At 36.8% G+C, this 20,805-nt stretch overlaps 1 protein-coding gene and 1 pseudogene across 1 annotated transcript; one reads left to right on the forward strand and one right to left on the reverse strand.

Moving 5' to 3' along the window:
- Positions 1-858: 858 nt before the first annotated feature.
- LOC144658285 (chymotrypsin-like protease CTRL-1) lies at positions 859-8,267 on the reverse strand. The gene is made up of 7 exons (XM_078518692.1): positions 8,201-8,267; positions 7,757-7,954; positions 6,880-7,092; positions 6,357-6,520; positions 5,344-5,497; positions 1,796-1,825; positions 859-965 (listed from the first exon to the last, which is right to left on the reverse strand). Exons 1-7 carry the CDS (start codon positions 8,253-8,255, stop codon positions 865-867), a joined length of 915 nt encoding a protein of 304 aa, XP_078374818.1. The 5' UTR covers positions 8,256-8,267; the 3' UTR covers positions 859-864.
- A 4,915-nt stretch (positions 8,268-13,182) lies between these two features.
- On the forward strand, positions 13,183-16,562 carry LOC144658274 (chymotrypsin B-like; annotated as a pseudogene).
- The last annotated feature ends 4,243 nt before the right edge of the window (positions 16,563-20,805 follow it).

A 20,805-nucleotide genomic window follows, 5' to 3' on the forward strand; every position in this document is an offset into this window, starting at 1 on the left:
CTCGGCCACGCTGCCTCCTTGTAATGAGTATAACCTTTATACTCCACTGGCATCACCGAACGATGTTTCTTTCTCGTGAGTACCATATTTATTCGATTAAACGCCTCCCTTGAATTAGTGAATTATATTACGCCACTCATTATGGCAGAAATATAAATAAACGCCGCCCTCAAATAAACGCCGCACTGATGTATTTAAATAATAGAGTGACAAGAGCAAACTCAAGTTTAAGTTCAAATCCTCGGCAGGGACGGCGGAGCCTGGGGGCAGGGGGGAGGGGGGTGCGTGCTTTAGACCTGTTTCGTAATGAATTGGGTAATTGTCCAAGAAATAAACAGTTCCTCTAAGCCATATGCTCGATTTCAAAGATATATATTTGAGTCCGCCGCGGTCATGTCTGACGTTATCTTTCTCATGCCAAAAGTGAAGCTTAAACTAAGAAAGTAGTCAGTGAATAGTTCGTTTTCAATGCTTTATTTACTACATTTTTACTAAAGAATCTTTGTTTTTTCTTCTTTACTTCGGCTTCAACCTACAGCGAAAGAAAAAACAAAATAGGAAAAAAATCATGCATGATTACAAAACTAAAGGAACCAACTATTCAATAATCTATTTGTTGATCAGATTAGATCACAAAAAATAAAAAGCATCAATGCCTTAAAAATCTCATAACTCATCACCTTAAGTTACCAATTCCATAAATGAATACTACATTTTAAGTATCTAAAAGAAGTAATGGTGGCCACTTCGACTCGTTGTGCGTAACAACCTCTCTCACCCACCCCCCCCCCCCCCCCACTCAAACCCCCGCGCCCCGAAAAAAAAAAAGAAGATAAAACAACGGGCTTATAAACTAACCTTTAATTAGCAAAGCTTGCATGTTTTCTTGCAGTTTGCTCGTACCCAAGAATGGTAGCTGCAGTAGCGAGTCCAGTATCTACAATGCGAGTGGTTGTCTACACAACCTGGTAAAAATCAATGTAAAAAATAAATACAAACAATATAATATATTAAATGTCGCATATGATACAAAAGCATAACGTATGTCATTTTCAAGCTACCTGTGGAGAACGTAAGATCGTTTATTTTCTTACAGCGAACGTTGCCGTTGTCACAAAGACCAAAAGAAAGAAATGTCGCCCGAAAAGTCGCAGCGAATTGTCGAAGTGAGCGAAATATCGCAGCGAAATATTTGATAGCATAAGCTAGCATATAGCCAAATAAAGGAAAGAGATGCTTGATTTTGTAATGTTTCGATTGACAACCATGTAATGTATTTATTTATTTTTTCTTTATTTTTTCTTAATTTTTTATTTTTTGCAATCCGATATTTGGGACAGTTAACTTCGTACGAAAAGCAAATATCGTTGAGTTATAAGTGGCAGTTCATGTTACAACAATACTTAACTATTAACACACTGCTAAAGAGCTGAAATAAGCGACAAATACCAGGGACCAGAATAATTGCCTGGGGGCAAAATAAGACCCGCCGTGACTTCAGGTATCTTACGGTTAACTATTGCTTCATGCTAAATCTTCGGATACAATTACAGTCAAAATACTCAGCGGGTGCCGCTTAGAATTGCAGAATAGATTTGATTAACAGCAAACGGATTGCATTATTCGTTTCAAACATTCAAATTTAATTTAAATATTGTAGATCATCCAACCGTGAGCACGTGAACACGTGAACATGCCAAAAATTAACCAATTCAAAGCGGCACACGCTGAGTATTTTGACTGTAAATGCCTTCACTTTGACGTTTTAAATTGGAAAGAAATCGCTTTTACTCACTTGCACCGCCGCCTCCGCCACTGCTACCTCCTAAAATGAAATAACGTGTGTTCAGTGAACTTTAAAGGACAATTACCACCATTTTCAAGATAATAGCCCCTTCCAGTAAATTAGAATAACAAAAACAGATTTAATCGCCTAAAAAATAAAATCCGGATTTCTTTAATGCGAATTGCTGGTTTGAAGCTGACGTCACAGCAGCCATGTTGGATGACAGGAACAAAGCGTTCTCCTTCGTTGGAAACTAAACTTTTTTATTATGCAAATTCCGCAAAAACATGTTTTATTGTTTTGTCATCCAACATGGCCGCCTTGTCACGTGGTTGCAAATCAAGAATACACATGAACTCTGAGAATGAATGCTGACGACAAACAAAAGAATAAGACTTACATCGCCGAAGCAAATTACGTGCAAACAGACATGTTTGAACACCGTTGTTGCTGTTACATCGTTAATTCCCAAACTATGTGTGAACTCTACCTACATTAGTTGATTATGGATACAGCTCTTTAAAGGTCAAATGAACAGAAATTTCGACTTTTATTTATTTTTGGCCCATGATTTACTAAGAGCCGTATAAACATATCCCGAAGTTTCAAAGTATTTGGATATTGCATTGCAGAGATATTGCAAGCTGAAAAATGTTTTGTTAGGCTTTCATAATCGTAGAGTGCTCGGAAAAAAAATGTCGGATAGTTGCCGGAAATAAAAACTTGTGACGTCATAATTGGTGTTTCTGAAGACGACCCCAAATCGATTCCGCAGACCGCACCATACAATTTGAATAAATGTGTTTAGAGACATTTCAAGCAGTTATTTCGTTCTGTTCGGCCGTTTTTCAGTTGATTGATTGTCGGTTGTTGTTCAGAGATGCCCACTTTTTTAAATTAAATAGCTAAAGCTCAAAATAGCTTTAAGTTCTGTTTGCTATTGTTTTGCATATCATGTAAGACATAGGTAAAATGCACGCTGGTATGAAAGTATATTGTTCTTTCTCATTTCCATTTAACGTTAATGAACAATTATCTGCATGTGCGTTAACTCTGCACGTGCGTTTTGAATCTTGGTACACTTTAGATAGATAGATAGATAGATAGATAGATAGATAGATAGATAGATAGATAGTTTATTGATATTCTTACATGACAGTCTAAAAACTGAATTGCGTAAAAATTTACAGAGATAAATTATTAAAAATACAACTATTAAAATCTATTATAACTATATTAAAAAATACAACTATTAAAATCTATTATAACTATATTAAAAATTTGACATAGAAGGAAAAAAACTATGTTTAAGACGTTCTCTGCCGAACAACAACGTGGAATGACGAAATTCGGCGTATTTTGGATAATGTCAGCCACGACGGCTAGTTTTTGGTTTTTCTATGTGGGGTTGAACGCATTCAGCGGGATATTTTTCTTAAAAAGATAAATAAGCAGAATACGTCCGGAATTTTGCGAGATTCTTAAGTAAAATAAAAAATCATTTCTCACCAGACGTTGTCGTTGACGTTGCTGTCGGTGCGGTCTGCGGAATCGGTCTGCAGGTCATCTTCAACAACACCAATTATGACGTCAAAAACTCGTTTCATTCCTTCCATTTCAATGCGCAGTCATTCAAAAACTTTTTCGTGAAGCCTTCGGAAATCTTCGTATTGTCTGCTGAAGTTCACACTTTATGGCTCGGAAAGCAATTTTTTCTTAATTTTTCTCAATAATGGATAGTTTTAGCGTCTGGTTGGTTAAAATGACATTTTGAAATTTCTGTTCATTTGACATTTATTTCTGGTGATACATCAACCTGTGAAATTCTTAAAGAAGAATGGCTTCTAAGGACATAACACAAATAAATTATTATAGAGAAAAGAGAATTATAGAGGGGGCGGTATGTAGTAACATTATTTTTACTTAAATCTGTTAAAGGAGAAGTTCACTCCAGAATGGCCATTAATTTTTTTTACACCAATAAAAAGTTTATGCAAAGATATGTTATTCACCAAAATTTCAGCTTCTAACGAGCGCTAGCTTAAACCCTACGAAATCCTTTTCTGAAGTAGCCCAAAACTCGACAACTGAACGCCGCCATCTTGGAGCTGTTAATGTATGCGTGACGTCAAAGAGCTCAGCCTGAAGTTGAGCGGGAAAATTTTAATTACTTCAAACTGCTTGTTTCTTTGTAGTGGCTTTTGTTTGTCAAAATGCCTGTTTGTGCAGCTCCATTTTGCTTAAACAGAGCTCCAAGAAATACAAAAGAGGTATTTCCGTTTTCACCGTCTTTCAATATTTAAAGAACAATTGCTCAAAAGCGGACACAAATATTTGTGTGTTCCGGCGTTAAATCGGGGTCCGATCGAGTTCATTATCGAAGTGCAATTTTCTGCAACTTTTTCAGGTTGATCTATTATTACCTATCCTTCGAGACCCTCGATTTTTCTCGTCGTCCCGCTCGACAATCTGTCCCTGGGTCTCCGAGGATGATCATGTTACCAATGTTGCAGTATTGCATACGGTAAGTGCATGTTGCAATCAAGATTTGTGACAAACAGAACATAAACAACCAATAAGTCCATAAACGGCAATGTCGCCAATGTCCTTCGCGGTAATAAACGTCCTCCTCTACTGTTCGCGTCAGTCATGACGACATGAACGCGAACATTGCTGTTTCGTTTTGTTTACAGCATCCATCCTAGTTATTTTACGCCGGACGTTTCCTTGAACATTATTATTAATTACCAAAGTAGCAGACCGTACCAGTTTTTCGTAGCAGTGCTACTGAAAAGAATATATTTACTTGTTTGCTTGACCACAAATAATCGTTGGGACCTCGATCAAACGCCCCCAGGGTTTATTTAAAAGTTAGCAGTTTTGACCCGGCGTTTATACGAAGCCGGCGTTTAATCGGGGACCCGCGTTTAATCGACAAAATACGACGAAGTCAACAACAACAACAGAGAGTTTCTCTGGTTGATTAAAAATCCTCCCTGAAATAAAGTAAAAAAGTGAAATAGCATAATCGTAACATTGGTTGGTATTGCGTCTGCTTTTCTTTTTTGTGGGTATTTTCACTCAGGAGACTGTATCTGTGATCTTCTTCGAAGCAGTCTTCCGTATAGTTTTCGAAACACACACATATTTATGTCCGCTTTGCCAGGAATTTTTCGTTTCTGCCCATTCTTATAATCCATTCGTGAGCATTTTTTCTTTTAGATATTGAAAGACGGTGAAAGGTTTTTTGTATCTCTTGGAGTTCTGTTTGAGAAACATGGAGCTGCACAAACAGGAATTTTGACAAACAAAACAAAACAAGGAGTTTTGAGTATTCAAATTTCAGGCTGAGCTCTTTGACGTCACGCATACATTACTAGCTCCAAGATGGCGGCGTTCAATTGTCGAATTTTGGGCTACTTTAGAGAAAGATTTCGTAGGGTTTTAGCGCTCGTTGGAAGCTGAAATTTTGGTGAATAACATATTTTTGTACAAACTTTTTATTGGCGTAAAGAAAATAAATGGCCATTCTGGAGTGAACTTCTCCTTTAAATTACCTGACTTCTTCTGGTTGATCCATTCAATAAAACTGCTCACACGAGCAAACACTGTGTAATGATCAGTCCTGCAATACGAATGTCCCCAGCTCACGGCACCTCTCAAGACCCATCGTCCACCCTCATTGCAAACAAATGGCCCACCACTGTCACCCTAATTGTGAATTTTACAGAAATAGAAATACGTTTATATATTTTTTTTTACTGCAGGATAAGAACTACAGTTTTTTTCCTCTTTGAATGGAATCCTGTGCACCCCTGCATATTTTTCCAAGGAAGCTTTCTCAAATTCAGAATTTTGCCATGACATTATCAAGAATGCAAAGTTAACCCTCAGACGTACGTTTCTACGAGGGGATTGTGGGGTGTCACTAGAACGAAGATTTGTGTCTAAGAAAATTGGCTAAACAATGGGCAAAGAATCGTCACACAAAATATCCAGCTTAAAGGGACTGTGTCACGGCTAAGTTAATCTTATGTTATTAAATTTTGCCAAATATTCGCTATGAAACTTAATGTTTGCAAAGAAATTAATTCTATGATTCTAAATGACAAAACCATAGCTTCATTGCAGTCAAATGTGTCTCCCGGGCGTCATAAATTAAAGTTACAAGCAGACAAGATTAACTTTGAAAACTGTTCCGCCGGACCATATTTCAAAAGCCCACATCGCAATCCGTTTCAATCTTCGACACTTTTGGCCATCCGTACCTTCTTTTGCACTTGGTGCGTTTACTTAAATATTCCTTCACTGTTTTAAGAGGTTATTTTATGTATTTAAACGAATTTGATGGTCATTTCCTATGCCTAAGTTTGGCTAAAATCCATGACACGGTCCCTTTAACAGCTTTTGAAAGTTATAGCCGTAGGTAGACTGAAATAACAAAGTTATCAGCGGTGTGATAGAATTCTCGTGGGAAGGCACCATTGAGGATAGAAGTAAACCAATGGGCATGAGAAAAAATTGACATGACTATAATTGTTCCAAATGGCCTTAAGTATGGTTCAGTTACCTGGCATCCACCTTTGCCTTGACCTCCAGCACACACCATGGACGTTTCATCAAGGGGAACTAATCTTCCGTTCACTCTCTCGCAGGCATTGTATCCAGCGACAGGCAACATTGCCTCCTGGAGAGTGTTAGCGGCACTTCCTCCTCCGACAGTTCTTCCCCAGCCTATTCAAATATATAAAGCTACATCACGTACGAAAATGCATTGAAAAAATCTTGTGCCGTTTTTACTTTGCTAATATAATCGGATGCGCGTACAAATTACTAGTATCACCGTACCCATCAGTGACTTCACTACAATAGCCATTAGATCGATTACGAAAAATGCTAGGCAGCAAAGAATAATCATATGTCTACACCTCAGTGTGTACTATTAATTCTTTATAGATGGGCTTAAAGACAATAATTTTGGAACTTTAAGCATAATTCAAACCGTAGCATTTCAGTTTACTTAATACTAGTACTTGTACTGATAGATTTGTAATCGAAAAGCATTGGAAAGCCTTTGCGCAAACTCTAGTTACCTGTAATGTAGCATTTTGTTCCCACTGGAACACGACTCCCTGAACTTGGCAAACACACCGTGTTGACTTTGGAGCTAGCCTGTATCGACCCATCCAGTTGCAGAAGAGCGATGTCATTTCTCAGATGTCTCATGCCAAATCCCTCATGTTTGAACACTTGTTTCAAGCGGAAGGTCTTCTGCACTGCAGTTGTTCCAGTACGATCATGGGCTCCTGGCAATGAAGTTAAATTTCAATTGTAAGGTCTTTTTTAATCGGTTGGAAATTAAACATTTGATCCCAGCTTAATAGCACTGCAAACAAACCCAATAACAATCCGGATAGATCTTATTGCTGAGAATGTCGGAGAATGTCAGGAGCAAAGGCGGAATCAGGTTTCGTGAACCATTTACGTTAAGTTTTTCTACTTCTTTATTATGATGTTGTTTCAATTAATTTCGGCTAGAGATGGTGTACGCACACAAAAAAACAACGATTTTTTTTTAAAACAGTTCGTTGTTATAAAAAAAACGGCTGTACAGACAGAACTCAGATAGCAACAACCATAAGGTCAATAGCTCCCAATCCGGAAAGAATAGTAACTCTGCCTTCGTAAAGTCCTTAAAAGGCCCTTATTTTTTTGTTAACGTTTTTATTTTTTTTTTATATTTTTTGCTTATTTGACCTTCATAAATACATGCTTAACTGATTAAAAAAAGTTACAATGATAGAAGCGCTTTTTTGTTTAAGTATGACGCAATGCTTTACTTGTTTCTTCAGAAGAGGAAATGGCTAATTAGAAAAAAAAAACTGGTCGATGAAGGAATTATATTAAAAATTTCAGCATTGAAATCAGCCCAAAATATAAATCCCACTTAGATAATTTGCAATAGCTTACCCACAACGACAGTGTAACCACTTGGACTTGGGTTTCGATCCACGCAGTGGGCCGCGGTGATGACCCAATCGTTGTCAATGAGCGATCCTCCACAGATATGGCGACCGTGTACCCTGAGAGAAATCTGCCAAGGCCATGAGTGAGGCGAGGCATTTTCACCATTCACGACCCTAGTCGAAAATGGTCTATTTCCACAACCTGTAACATTTGGCATGGATATAGTACGATAGATTATTATCATGATTGAGTGCCATTATACAGAACCTGTTCCAACTATTTTGACCTTAATCACGTTCAAACAAGTTGGTATGATTCAAACAATGTATCATATCAAGGTAAAAGTGGCAGTGATTTGTAATCAGTACATATACAATGTAGGTCAATGGCAGAACTAGATGAACCGAAAAAAAACGTATAGTAACAAATGTAGTGGGACTCTCTTACCTTGGGAGTATGAAACTCCAAGTAGCAAAATCGCGACTCCGATCCAGAGATTCATCTTGAAGAAACGATTTCCAAAGTGGTAAGAGATTCTGGTTAACATTTGTTTTATAGCCTGCAATGTTATTTCAGTCACAGCTCACCTGGATCACCTTTCTCAAACACTACACACGTCTTTTCAAAAAGGTTATTTAACTTAAATTTAAAGTTTACTTTTACAAAATATATGTCATTTGTCGGCCAATGCCGCCAAATGACGTTTGTTTATTTTTTTCCAGCTTTAGTTTGTTTGATAAAACAAAAACCTAGAAAGGTTACGATGCAATATTTATTTTTATACGCGCGCATTTCATTGTTTGATCGATCAAAGGATTAACTATTTACTTCCGATAAACTGGCAATCAAATTCAAGGATTCTGGATTTTGGACCGGAGAGATTGCTTCCGGAAAAAAATATATAAATACTTTTATTAACTTATTTAATGAGAAAACTAGACACTGTGATTTAAGACCAGCCTTAGACATAACTTCACGCGAGAAAAATTATTTCTTAATTTGTATTCTTCCGGTTACACAAGTTAGAACCCTCCGTCCCAACATGCTGCTAATCACTTAACTAAACAGAGGGATTTGTAAGTTTTATTTCTGCTTGCATTATTGTAGTCAAAGTACACATGATTTGAAGAATATGTGTTTCACGTTTTAAATGAGGAAACATCGTAGTTTGACTTTCTTTTCTTTTTCTTTTTTTTTTTCCACGGTAGCTATAGATAACGAGAAATTAAACAAATAGTTATTGAAAACTAGATAAATATGAATACCCTTGTAACACGTAAACACGCTCTTTAAAGCTGATTAAAAAACGACTTGAAATTTGCTGAATGAAACCTTTTTCAACATACTTCAACATATTTAAACAGATGCAAAACTTTAATTACTAGTTGAAAGGAACTTGGTCAAGAGACCGATACAATATTTCCGAGTTTAGTAGGAGTAAAGTTATTGTGCATTGTCCTTGCGATTTTATTGACTTTTGATTCAAACTAGCCAATTTCAATTTATTTAAACAAATCTCTCCGAATTACAATGACCAGCTGCATTGTGGAGATAAATAGCGTTTTTCTTATGATTCATGACTGATCGAAAAGGCTATTTTAATGCATTTTCCTTGATTTTGAGTACAGTTTACTGAAATTGCGCTTTCAAGATTATTTCGCATCTGAAGTCAAGACCAAATACTTTGAATTCTTCTTGATTTAAGAGTCTGCAGCCTGTGTGTTTTAAACTTCAGTATTTGTTATCCGTGGCTCTGTGTATATGGTATCTGGGAGCGTAATTTAGGAAACATATCTTTAGATGAGGAAAAAAATAAAATTTGTTGAGCCAGGTGCCTCATTTATTCGTTTTTATTGGACTTAGGGGCCCCAAAAAATAATTTATTCTATTAAAGGAAAAAGTTGTCCTAATATTGCAAAGATTGGAGAAATATTAAACTGACTTTTCACATTAAAGTGCGAAACAAGTTCAAAAGAAAACGGTTTTTCCATTTCGCACGGCTACTTAAATGTCCGTGCAGTCCCAGTTTATATGATGCTCACCTACGTTACATAGTAGTAAGTTCCTAAGTTGACCCGGCTAAGATTTTTCTTAATATTTACCATCAGTATTTTTGTCTAGGGCCATCCCAATAAAATGTTTCGTTTCCCATCGCCCGACCGACCCATTTTTTTTCGAAAAGTAAAAAAAAAAAATCCAGATTCACTAGTCAAAGAAGCAGGCACTTTAATTTACAAGCACAAGATCTTGTTTTATTATGTCCTTGTCTTTAATTTACATCGATACTACGTTTTTAACGGCTGTTTTTAGACATTTGATAGTCGTATTAATATACATCTTTTTATAACTAACGAAAAGACCACGTTTTCGAATTGACTTTGACAGTATTTTTCAAGTGTTCATTCTTTTTTTTTGCCCGAACGACCGACCCACAATCGCAAGAGACGGGGCGATGGGAAACGAACGGATGGCCTAGGGAAATAGTTATAACAAATTATAGTAAGAAAACTCTTCATAACACAACAAGAAAGTTTATTTGCACACCTGTACATATCACCAATGTTTGAGTCATGGGATTCATTATGTTGTCTTGATATTGCAAGGATTGGAGAAATATTAGACTGACTTTTCACATTATAGTACGAAACAAGTTGAAAAGAATGCGGTTTTTCCACTCTTCACTGTCACTTAAATTTTCATGCAGTCAAGTATACATGATGCATACGTACTTTATATTAAGTTAAGTTCTTAAGTTGACCCAGCTAAGATTTTCTTATTAGATAACATCAGTTTTTTCGTCTAGCAAGATAAACAACAATAAATTACTGTTTAAAAATCTTCATAACACGAGAAGAAAGTTTATTTGCCCACCTGTACATACAGTTGAATCCCGATAACTCGAACCCTCAGTAACTCGAGAACTCCCGCTAACTCGAACCTTTCTTGATTCCCCTTCAGGTCATTTTCTTACTAATTGTACCCTAGATAACTCGAACTCCCGATATCTCGAACCAGTTTACTAAAATTGCCCTTTCAAGATTATTTCGCATCTAAATTCAAGACCAAATACTTTGAATTCTACTTGATTTAAGAGTCTGCAGCCTGAGTGTTTTAAACTTCAGTATTTGTTATCCGTGGCTATGTGTACCTTATTCTTATTTATTTTCGCGAGTACTAATTTTCGCAATTTTCGCGATTTTAAAATAATCGCGAAATTTAATACGCGCGAAAAAAAACATTGCGGGAAATTTAAGCACGCAAAAATTAATACCATATTATATATCAAAACAATAGAATTTTTTAATGTTTGGAACTGTAGCTATCTATTCTTGAGAATATCTTTCCGCCGCCTTGTGTTCAACTAGCAGTCCCTTCATCTGATTATCGTTTTCTTCAGCTTGTAAATCGACCAAAACCACTTTAGTACAGTCACCAAAGTTTCCGTTTATTCTCCTTGTAGTTACATTGAACCAGACCTTTGTATACTTCCAGTAGTTCCTTATTCTTTAACGACAGATCAATAAAACACTGACAAAATCGAGAAATTTAATGCGCTTTTGCTTTTATTTTTCTTTCAATCGCGAAAATTGTTACTCGCGAAATTCGGCTTCCAAATTTTCGCGAAATTAAGTCTGCGCGAAAATTAGTAAGAATAAGGTGTATGGTATCTGGGAACGTAATTTAGGAAACATATTTTTAGGCAAGGAAAAAAATGAAATTTGTTGAGCCAGGTGCCTCATTTATTCGTTTTTATTGGTCTTAGGGCCCCCAAAAATAATTTATTCTATTTAAGGAAAAAGTTGTCCTAATATTGCAAAGATTGGAGAAATATTAAACTGACTTTTCACATTAAAGTGCGAAACAAGTTCAAAAGAATACGGTGTTTCCAGTCCCCTCTGCTACTTAAATCTCCGTGCAGTCCAATTTATATGATGCACACCTACGTTATATAGTTAAGTTCCTAAGCTGACCCAGCTAAGATTTTTCTTAATATATAACATCAGTATTTTTGGCTAAGGAAGATAAATAACAATTAAAATTATTGTTAAAAAAACTCTTCATAACACAAGAAGAAAGCTCATTTGCCCACCTGTACATATATCAATAATGTTTGAGTCATGGGATATATTATGTTGTCTTGATATTGCAAAGATTGGAGAAATAACAAACTGACTTTTCATGTTAAAGTGTGAAGCAAGTTGAAAAGAAAACAGTTTTTCTACTCCACTGCACTTTAAAATTCCCATGCAGTCCAGTTTATTTGATGCATACGTACATTTTATAGTTAAGTTCTTTAGTTGACCCGGCCAAGATATTTTTTTTAATATATAACATCATTTTTTTTTTTGACTAGGAAGATAAAAAAATAAAGATTAAAAAAAATCTTCATAACTCAAGAAGAAAGTTTATTTGCCCACCGGTACATATCAATAATGTTTGAGATCATGGGATATATTATGTTGTCTTGATATTGCAAAGATTGGAGAAATAACAAACTGAACAAACAAACTTAAGTGCGAAGCAAGTTCAAATAAGTGCAAAGCAAGTTCAAATGAAAACGGTTTTTCCACTCTCCAAATCTGCACTTTCGAAATTTCCATGCAGTCAAGTTTATAAATTATGATGCATACGTACATTTTATAGTTAAGTTCTTTAGTTGACCCGGCTAAGATTTTTCTTAATATATAACATCAGTTGTTTTTTTTTGGCTAGGAAGATAAATAACAATAAATTATTGTAAAAAAATAATCTTCATAACACATGAAGAAAGTTTATTTGCCCACCTGTACATATCACCGATGTTTGAGTCATGGGATATATTATGTTGTCCTGATATTGCAAAGATTGGAGAAATATTAAACTGACTTTTCACATTCAATTACGAAGTAGGTTCAAATGGAAACGGTTTTTACACTCCTCACTGTCACTTAAATTTCCATGCAGTCAGTATATAATTTTATATCGCATACGTACGTAATATAGTTGTTTCCAAGTTGACCCGGATAAGATTTTTCTTAATACTTAACATCAGTCTTCTCGTCTAGGAAAATAATAATAATAATAATAAATTATAGTTAAAAAAAGAAAACTCTTTATAAGCCCGATAAGAAAGTTTATTTGCCCAACTGCACATGTCACCATTGTTTGAGTCATAGGATATATTACAAAATATATATTTCTTATTGCTCTTTTAATAGTCAGTGAAACCGCCTGATAACTGGTGGTTGCGAAAAATTGCAAGTCGTTGTGTAAAGGTATTGTAGAATGAAATCAGCTGCTGAGGATAAAAGAGATTGCTAGGTATTTCAAAAGAAGGAAGAAAAAGCCGCCTGTTCGCCATCTGTCAGCTGAATGAAACCTGGTTTCTTATAAATATAACGGTTTGTTAACTGTAGTGCACTTCCTTCGTTGGATAGGATATCATAATCATGTTGCCTGTTTTTATTGCTGTTGCAGTTCTCTGTATTCCCGCCCTTACAGAAGGTATGAGGAGTGCTTTGATAGACTGCATGTTTTTTTTTTTCATATCTGAAGTTTCTTACTATTTCTTACGATTCACTTTCTCTAGAGCATAAATTATCCTCTCAATGTTCATATTATCTCCGTTATTAAGAGGTCTACAACTCAAAAAGCTTTATTACAGATATCCTCCAAAAATCGCATAGGTTGGCTTGCTCAAGAAAAACGCGTTAAAAGTATTTTTTAAGTAAAATAGTATTACAATGAGCCGTTAGGCTCTAACTTTTACACCTTTTTCACACTGCTTTCCTCCAATGCATTAAAGAAGTTTAAATTAATCGCTCAGCGGAATAAAAATATCAAATTTTTTATACCACTAGTGAAAAAAGAATGAATCTTTTATTATTTACGGACTTAAAACACTTCACAATATCATAAACTGTATATGATTTTTTGGCGATTTTAAATTTAATCGTGTTTTTAATGGATAAATGATTGCATGATTATAGGGTGCGGTAATCGTCCCCCCGGTGCCCGTGTGGTGGGCGGCGTGGATGCCCAGCCTCATTCATGGCCGTGGCAGATTTCTCTCAGGGTAAATGGTCGGCACATTTGCGGAGGATCTCTTATCAAGCCTGATTGGGTAGTAACAGCTGCCCATTGCGTAGACAGGAACAAAAACCCGAGTGGATACACTGTTGTTGTTGGTAAGCTACAAAGCGATGAGTTTAACCTTTGTTTAAAAGCACGTAATGATCCTTCGAGTGATGAACAGACAGTTTTAAGTTATGTGAACGTTAAGTGAAAGAGTTTTAATTATCATTGAACAACAGCTTATATTTTGCGTTAATTGGTGTGAATAAGATGTCATCAAAGGCTAAAAAAATCAATTGACCTTAAAATAAAACACAAATATCTAATAAATTGCTTTTAAAAAATGACTTTCAGCCACGATTCGATATAATTATTTAATATAAATTCCAAAGTTAATTTTTTTTTAAACATTATATTTTCCTGACTGGGTGTTATGTGTAATTCATACTTTAGGCGCACACGTCAGAACTGGTAACACCGCTGTTCAAGAAACGTTTAACCTGAAGCAGCTGATTTCTCACGAGGGATTTTCAATGCGTCATCTCAGAAACGATATCGCTCTTCTGCAACTGGATCGCCCTGCTACGCTCAGTTCTAAAGTGAACTTGGTTTGTTTGCCCCAAAAGGGAACCAAAGTTGCACCTGGATCTAAATGCTTTATCACAGGTACAGAGGATGCTTAGTTTTATCTAGATAGTTGACCCTAAACCCTAACCCTAAATTTGATATGCATTATCTTATCATACTTTTTCTATCACAGCGAGCGATTGACGATTTAATTTCCTTTGATTGCGTTATCTTAGAATCGAGATGCCATAGAAAAGTGTAGACATACTGACTGGCAAATAGGTCAGCGTTTTGCGTTTTTACAGCATATTGGGTTGTTTGCCTCAAGCTCAAGGCCTAAAGCTAGAGGGCCGCGGAACTAACTAAAATCTGGACCTTACCCCTTTACCTTTCCAGCTTGGGATGCCTTAGCAGGTGTAGCGCGTGGAGTCATTTGGTCGCATAATCCACTCAGCAAACAGTCTCAGTGAGTGGACCGTTTCTGACAAAACATGATATTTATGAAGTTAACGGTTTGGACCTCCTGTCGGAACCTACCCATATAAAATATTTTAGTATCCCCCGAGGAAGAAGGAGAGGGGGCATGATGCAATAATGTTAGTACTAGACTTCGATATTTTTACTTTGTGCTTGAATGAAAGCAATATTTCTTCGACAACGCTTATACTTTTATTGTTACCCTTCGCCATGTCAGGATGGGGAAGGACGATCGGTGGAGGCGCAGCAGCGAACGCCCTCCAACAGGCAGAACTACCCGTTGTAGCACATGACACTTGCAGTAGAGTAAACAGCCGCCTAGCCCCAGTTGACGAAGCGACTATGGTTTGTGCCGGGAGTGGAATTGCAAACCAGGCAGGCGGTTGCCAAGGAGACAGCGGTGGTCCTTTCGTATGCGAAGAAAACGGAAAATGGGTACTTCGTGGGGCCGTTAGCTGGGGAAATGGAATGTGCACGACCGACTACTACACTGTGTTTGCACGCGTCAGTAATTTTATTGACTGGATCAATCAGAAAATGTCTGGCGGCGGCGGCAGCAGGGCGGCGGCGGTGGCGGAAGTGGTAGGGATGTTTTGTATTTTGTTTCGTATTTTGTTTTGTTTTGTCTTTTTTTTTCCATTTCTTTATTTTACTGAGCTCTTTGTGATACAAATTATCTTGGAATTATCTCGGTTTCTTCATTTTTGTACACGTTTTTACAGCGCAGTCAGTGCCTGATTAATATAATGTCGCGTAGTGAAGTAGGTAAAGTTGTGTCCGAGCCATAGGCTCATAAGCCGGAGTTCCCGTTTTTTGTGGAGTTTTCCCCCCTTGTTGGGGCCCCCCGGGGAGGGGGAAAACAAAAAAAACACCCCCCCCCCGCCCCCCCCCCGGGGCGGGCGCCGCGTAGTGAAGTAAGAAATGTAAAAACACGGTAGGATGTGTGGAGTCGAAATCGAGGCACGAAAATTTAATTCCAAGTTGTTTCATTTCATGTGTCACTGAGATTTATCAGTTTTTACGTATTGGAAGGGATTCAAGTACACGATTTAGTCGCTCAGAAAGCTTAAATATTAATTGTGTATTAAAAAGTTTCATTTTTATCTGATATTCGCAGCATGCGTTGACCAGTCTCCGCATTGCCCATATGTGACAAAATATTGTAGCCACGCTCAGATCCAAGCACAGTGCCCGAAGTCGTGTGGAGCATGTAAGTAATTGAAACAAAATTTCTACTTAATAAAAGTTGCTGCAGGAATTCATGAAGAGTTTTCAAACAATGTGAGCCTAGTTGTATTCAACATTCTAAATCAATCCGCATGTCAGCCGGGCCAATTACTTTCTCACAGTTACATTTATATTACACGAAGTTTCATTTTTATTAATTTATTCGATTTGTTTTAAGACATTACAAGAAGGGCTGCATGACTTTTGCGTTAGCTTATATCACCAAACTAAAATTCCAAGAATCCAGTGTTTCTTTTTGACAAGTCAAACCATAGTTAGGGACAAAACATGAGACTACGTTCCCTTTTTTTAATTTTGTCTTGTGATCAAATAGTTAATGCCATCTGTTTCATGTTTTAATGGTTTAGGTGGCGGTGGTCCTGTTTGTAAGGACGAAAGCAAATACTGCCCATTCTATGCAAAATACTGCTCATACCACCCACTTGTGAGGAAGCAGTGCAAGAAGACATGTAGGCTGTGCTAGTCAATGGTGCATTAAGGTCTGTTAATGATACTCCAATTATTCACTGAATATAAAATTTTATAATGTGCTGGAAAATAAAAAATAAAAAAAGACACTTGAATAGTTGCTCAGCTATAAATTAAATTAGAAAACAACGTGTAGGTACAAAATATTTTTTTTTTTTAATCGGCAGAAGAAAGTTGCAATCGAGAAGAGTCCAGTAATCGTTTCGTGTTAAACAAGTCAAACAAGTCAAACAAAGTCAAACTTTTACTTCGCAAACGGCCGATTTTGTAAATCGCTCGTATGATAACAGAACAAATACGACTGACTCAGGTCCTGTCCACTTTAACCCGGGTAAATTTGACTGTAAAGTTTTCGGAGACCGAAAACGCCGTTTCAGTTTGGAGAAAAAAAATTGCGTTTTCAAATTTACCAAGGTTGGTACGGACAGGGCCTCAGTTCTATTAAGATAACTTATCTGGCGAAGACTAGCGCTGTGTTAACATTAAACAGAAAAATTCCCCTTTAAATCAAGCACGCGGCATCTGAATATGCTCATAGAAAAAGCAGCTCCCATAAGAAAGAATGATGTATAATTTAATATCATATTGCTGAATTTATGTTATCATTATCTTTTTTGCAGGTGAATGAGCATGCAAGATGCAGATAACTGCATTCATTTGGGATTTCTCCTGTTTAACTTTTGGGAATAATTTGGGCTTCTAACTCTTGTTAGTAATTCTGTTGATGCAACAATCAAATAAAGGATTGTTTTGAGGGCAAAAGTTGTTCGTCTTGTCTTTATTATATCTAACACTGGATAATCTCACAATATTTGTTAACGAAAAATATTACTTGAGACGAATATAAATAAATCCCCTGTTTCAAAAGGTTTTCTTGATTTGACTTTTTTTTTTTGTTTAAGTCAGCCATGATCAGGAGAGAGAAATAAATATCCAGTAGCTGGACATTATAGCCATACTGTTGATAGTCCACACAAAAAAATGATTATGTGTTCCTTGGAGAGACTAGTTAGAGATCGGACTGAATAATTATATGTTTTATTTTTTTCTATAGAAAACGGGTGATCGTAAATAAAATAATTTTAATATTAAGGCATTGTGAAAATGCTAATATTCTAGATATTTCTAGATATTTTGGCAAGATGTTTTTTGTTTTCCCTTTTACCATATACTTTTTATGCCTTCGATTGTTGAATTCGGGAAAGCTGTTTAAACTTAGCGAAGAAAACAACAAAGCAAATACATATGCCGCGTTTTTAAATTGAGAAATCGCAACTACCGCCTTTCGCGCCTCCAATTTCGGCGCCTTCGCAATGTGTTAGCGCCCTGGGCGGTTTATAAATTTTTGAAATCTTGAGAATGGGCGCTTATTCGAGGTGGGCGTACATTATTGAAGGCGTTGGTGCTTATTCACGACATTTTCACCATTTTTGGCAAGTACCGTATTTTCTCGAATAAACGCCGGACCCCGATTAAACGCCGGCCTCGTATAAAGGCCGGGTCAAAATTGTTTATTTTTAAATAAACGCTGGGGGCCTTTATTCGAGGTCCCGGCGTTTATTTAAGGTCAAGCTATAAACAAGTAAATATATTCTCTTGAATGGCGCTGCTATGTCATACTAGTGCGGTATGCTGCTTTGGAAATTTTAATAAACGTGCAAAGGAAAAGTCCGGCGTAACATAGCTATAGGATGGACGCTGTGCAACAAAATAAAACCTAGCAGTGTTCGCGTTGTTCCTGCCTTCAAGACTGGCGTATTTCCTTTCTTGTGTTAGTATTATATTCACAGTCGTTAAAATCTCGAGGATTCCTCTAGCGTTTGTTTACAAGGTGAGACGGTCGTTTAAAAACAAGAAGAACGTTGGAGACATTACCGTTTATGAAGTTAAAAATGTCTACCTATGACCTTTACTCGCATGCTACTTTATGGTTCATATACCGTTCATATTCTGTTTGTCACAAATCTTGATCGCAATATCAACGTGTTCAATCTGCAATCATGTAACTTTGGGCAATTATCAACTTTGGATACCTAAGGACAGTTTTTCGTGGCAGAACGACGAAGCGAAATATCGTCCCGCTTTGAAAAACTGCCCCTTCGTCTCGGAGATCAGTGACAATAGATCAATCTGAAAAACTGACAAAAAAATTGCAGCCCGTTAATAAATGCCGGGCCTCGATTAAACGCCGGGTCCACCAAGACAAGTTTAAATTAAATACGGTAAACACGGTAGTTAGTTTATTTTGCAACAAAACAATGAATAATAATAAAACGTGAAGATGTACCAAAGCAAAACTTTTACTTTTCATTGAAAGTTTCTGAAAAATACTAAGAAAACTCGGTCTTTGCGAAGTCTCTTAGTAGAACTTAGTCAATTTTAATCGCATTTTCAATAATTATCAATACTCCCCAGTACATTCAGAATTTAATACCAACTAAAATGCCCTTCTTAAGAGTATCTTTCTCCTTTATTATTCGGAGATTTATTTAAGAAAGCATTTTCCTCTGGACCTCTCCAGCGCAACACTTAGTCCTTTTCGAACTAACTTTATTATCAAAAAGAAAAATATTCACTTTACAGAGGCAACGCAGCTGACAATAAAATTCAACACCTGAAAAAGGCAGTTTTGCGCACTCAGATGTCAATAAGTGCTTTTTTTTTTCAAATACAAAGTCACTTAAATTGGCTTAGAGCAGACCACTACAAGAAATGATACAAGTTTACTTACAACAACAATGTTTTTAGTTGTTTCTTAAAAATACTATTATGAGGCCATAATTTTTGCAATTTTACCACCTTTTGACCGGAAAGAGTCATAGTTCTATTTAAAATGTTAGCTTCTGTGTGCTTTCAAAAAACAATAACATTTCCATGCAAAGTATTCAATGATAAAATTTTGCCAGTTAATCAGAGTGCAAATTCTCCTCTTAAAAATATGCATCTACAATTAAGACCTTTTGAAACCTCGGTAACTGTAAGACTGCTTTCTTTTTCTTGGTCCTTATTTTTTTTTCTTTTCTTTTCTCCCGCGGCCCCCCCGCGGGGGGGTGTTGGGTGCTTCCTTTTTCCTTTTTGTGGCGGCGGGCGCGCGCCAAAACCCCGCCCCGGGGGGGCCCCCCGGGCCCGCGAGACATCCCCCACGCGCACAAAAAAGTTCCCTTTGTTTTTTCCCCCCCCCCATCTCCCCCAAAAATCCCGTTTTTTTTTTTCTCTTTTTTTTTTTTGAACCCTTCTTGCCCGGGTCGGTGTTAAATTTTTTTTTCCCCTCTTTTTTTTTTTTTTTTTTTGTCTTCGACCCTTTTAACAATTTCCTCTTCTGCCTTTTTTCCCACTCGTTTGTTTGGAGTTTTATTCTCTAAATTTTCAAAAGCGAAATTTAGCGAAAACTCTGGAAATTCCGACTCCATTGTTTCAGTCTGAGAAAAAACTCGTGGGCAAACACAAGTTTAGTTTTAGCGGGAAAGTTTTTCTCCTTTTACGACCGATAAACACCAGCTAAATTTAAATTACGAAGGTCTTTTTTATTGGTAAAACCTCTTTTCAGTTCATCGTACGGTAACACTACTTGAATTCAAAGTGACCGTGATATGGTGGCATATCAGGTCAGTGACTTGATATCGTAGGATATCAGGAGAGTAGATCGCGCTTCTGATTTGCTACTTGCGAATTTGGGTACGATAATAGAGAAAAGCTGCCACCTATTTGCAAATAAATTTGTGAATTGATTCACAAAGAACATGATTTATCTTGTAATACACTTTTAGAAACAAAACGGCACTTATGATTTCTACAAACATTAAACAATTGTAAAAATCATGTGTTGTTTCTTTCCTAAAGATGTATGTTCAGATGTTCATCCGACTAAAAAAATGATAACTCAACAAACCAGCTCAAAATTTGTACAACTGGCCGATGAAAAGAAAGAAACGGGATGGAACTATCAAAAGAATGCCGACTGCCTAACATCTGCCAGCTGAATTATGCTATATTTTAGTAAATAATAAAGATGGTAAATTTTAAGCTCGGTAATAAATAATGAAGATGAAGTGTTCAACATGACACGAGCATGGGACAAGGAAAAATTATGAGTCCCCGACGGGAATCGAACCCATGCCCTACCAGATACCGATTGGGCGCTCTAACCAACTGAGCTACGAGAGACTCGTGAGCTGGGCCATTTTACTAGGTTGATCAGTGACACGCGTCCTGTATACTACTAGGATCAGCAATGTCGA

The sequence above is a fragment of the Oculina patagonica genome, chromosome 6, assembly GCF_052425735.1.
Source record: "Oculina patagonica isolate OP01 chromosome 6, crgOcupat, whole genome shotgun sequence".
Taxonomy (NCBI): domain Eukaryota; kingdom Metazoa; phylum Cnidaria; class Anthozoa; order Scleractinia; family Oculinidae; genus Oculina; species Oculina patagonica.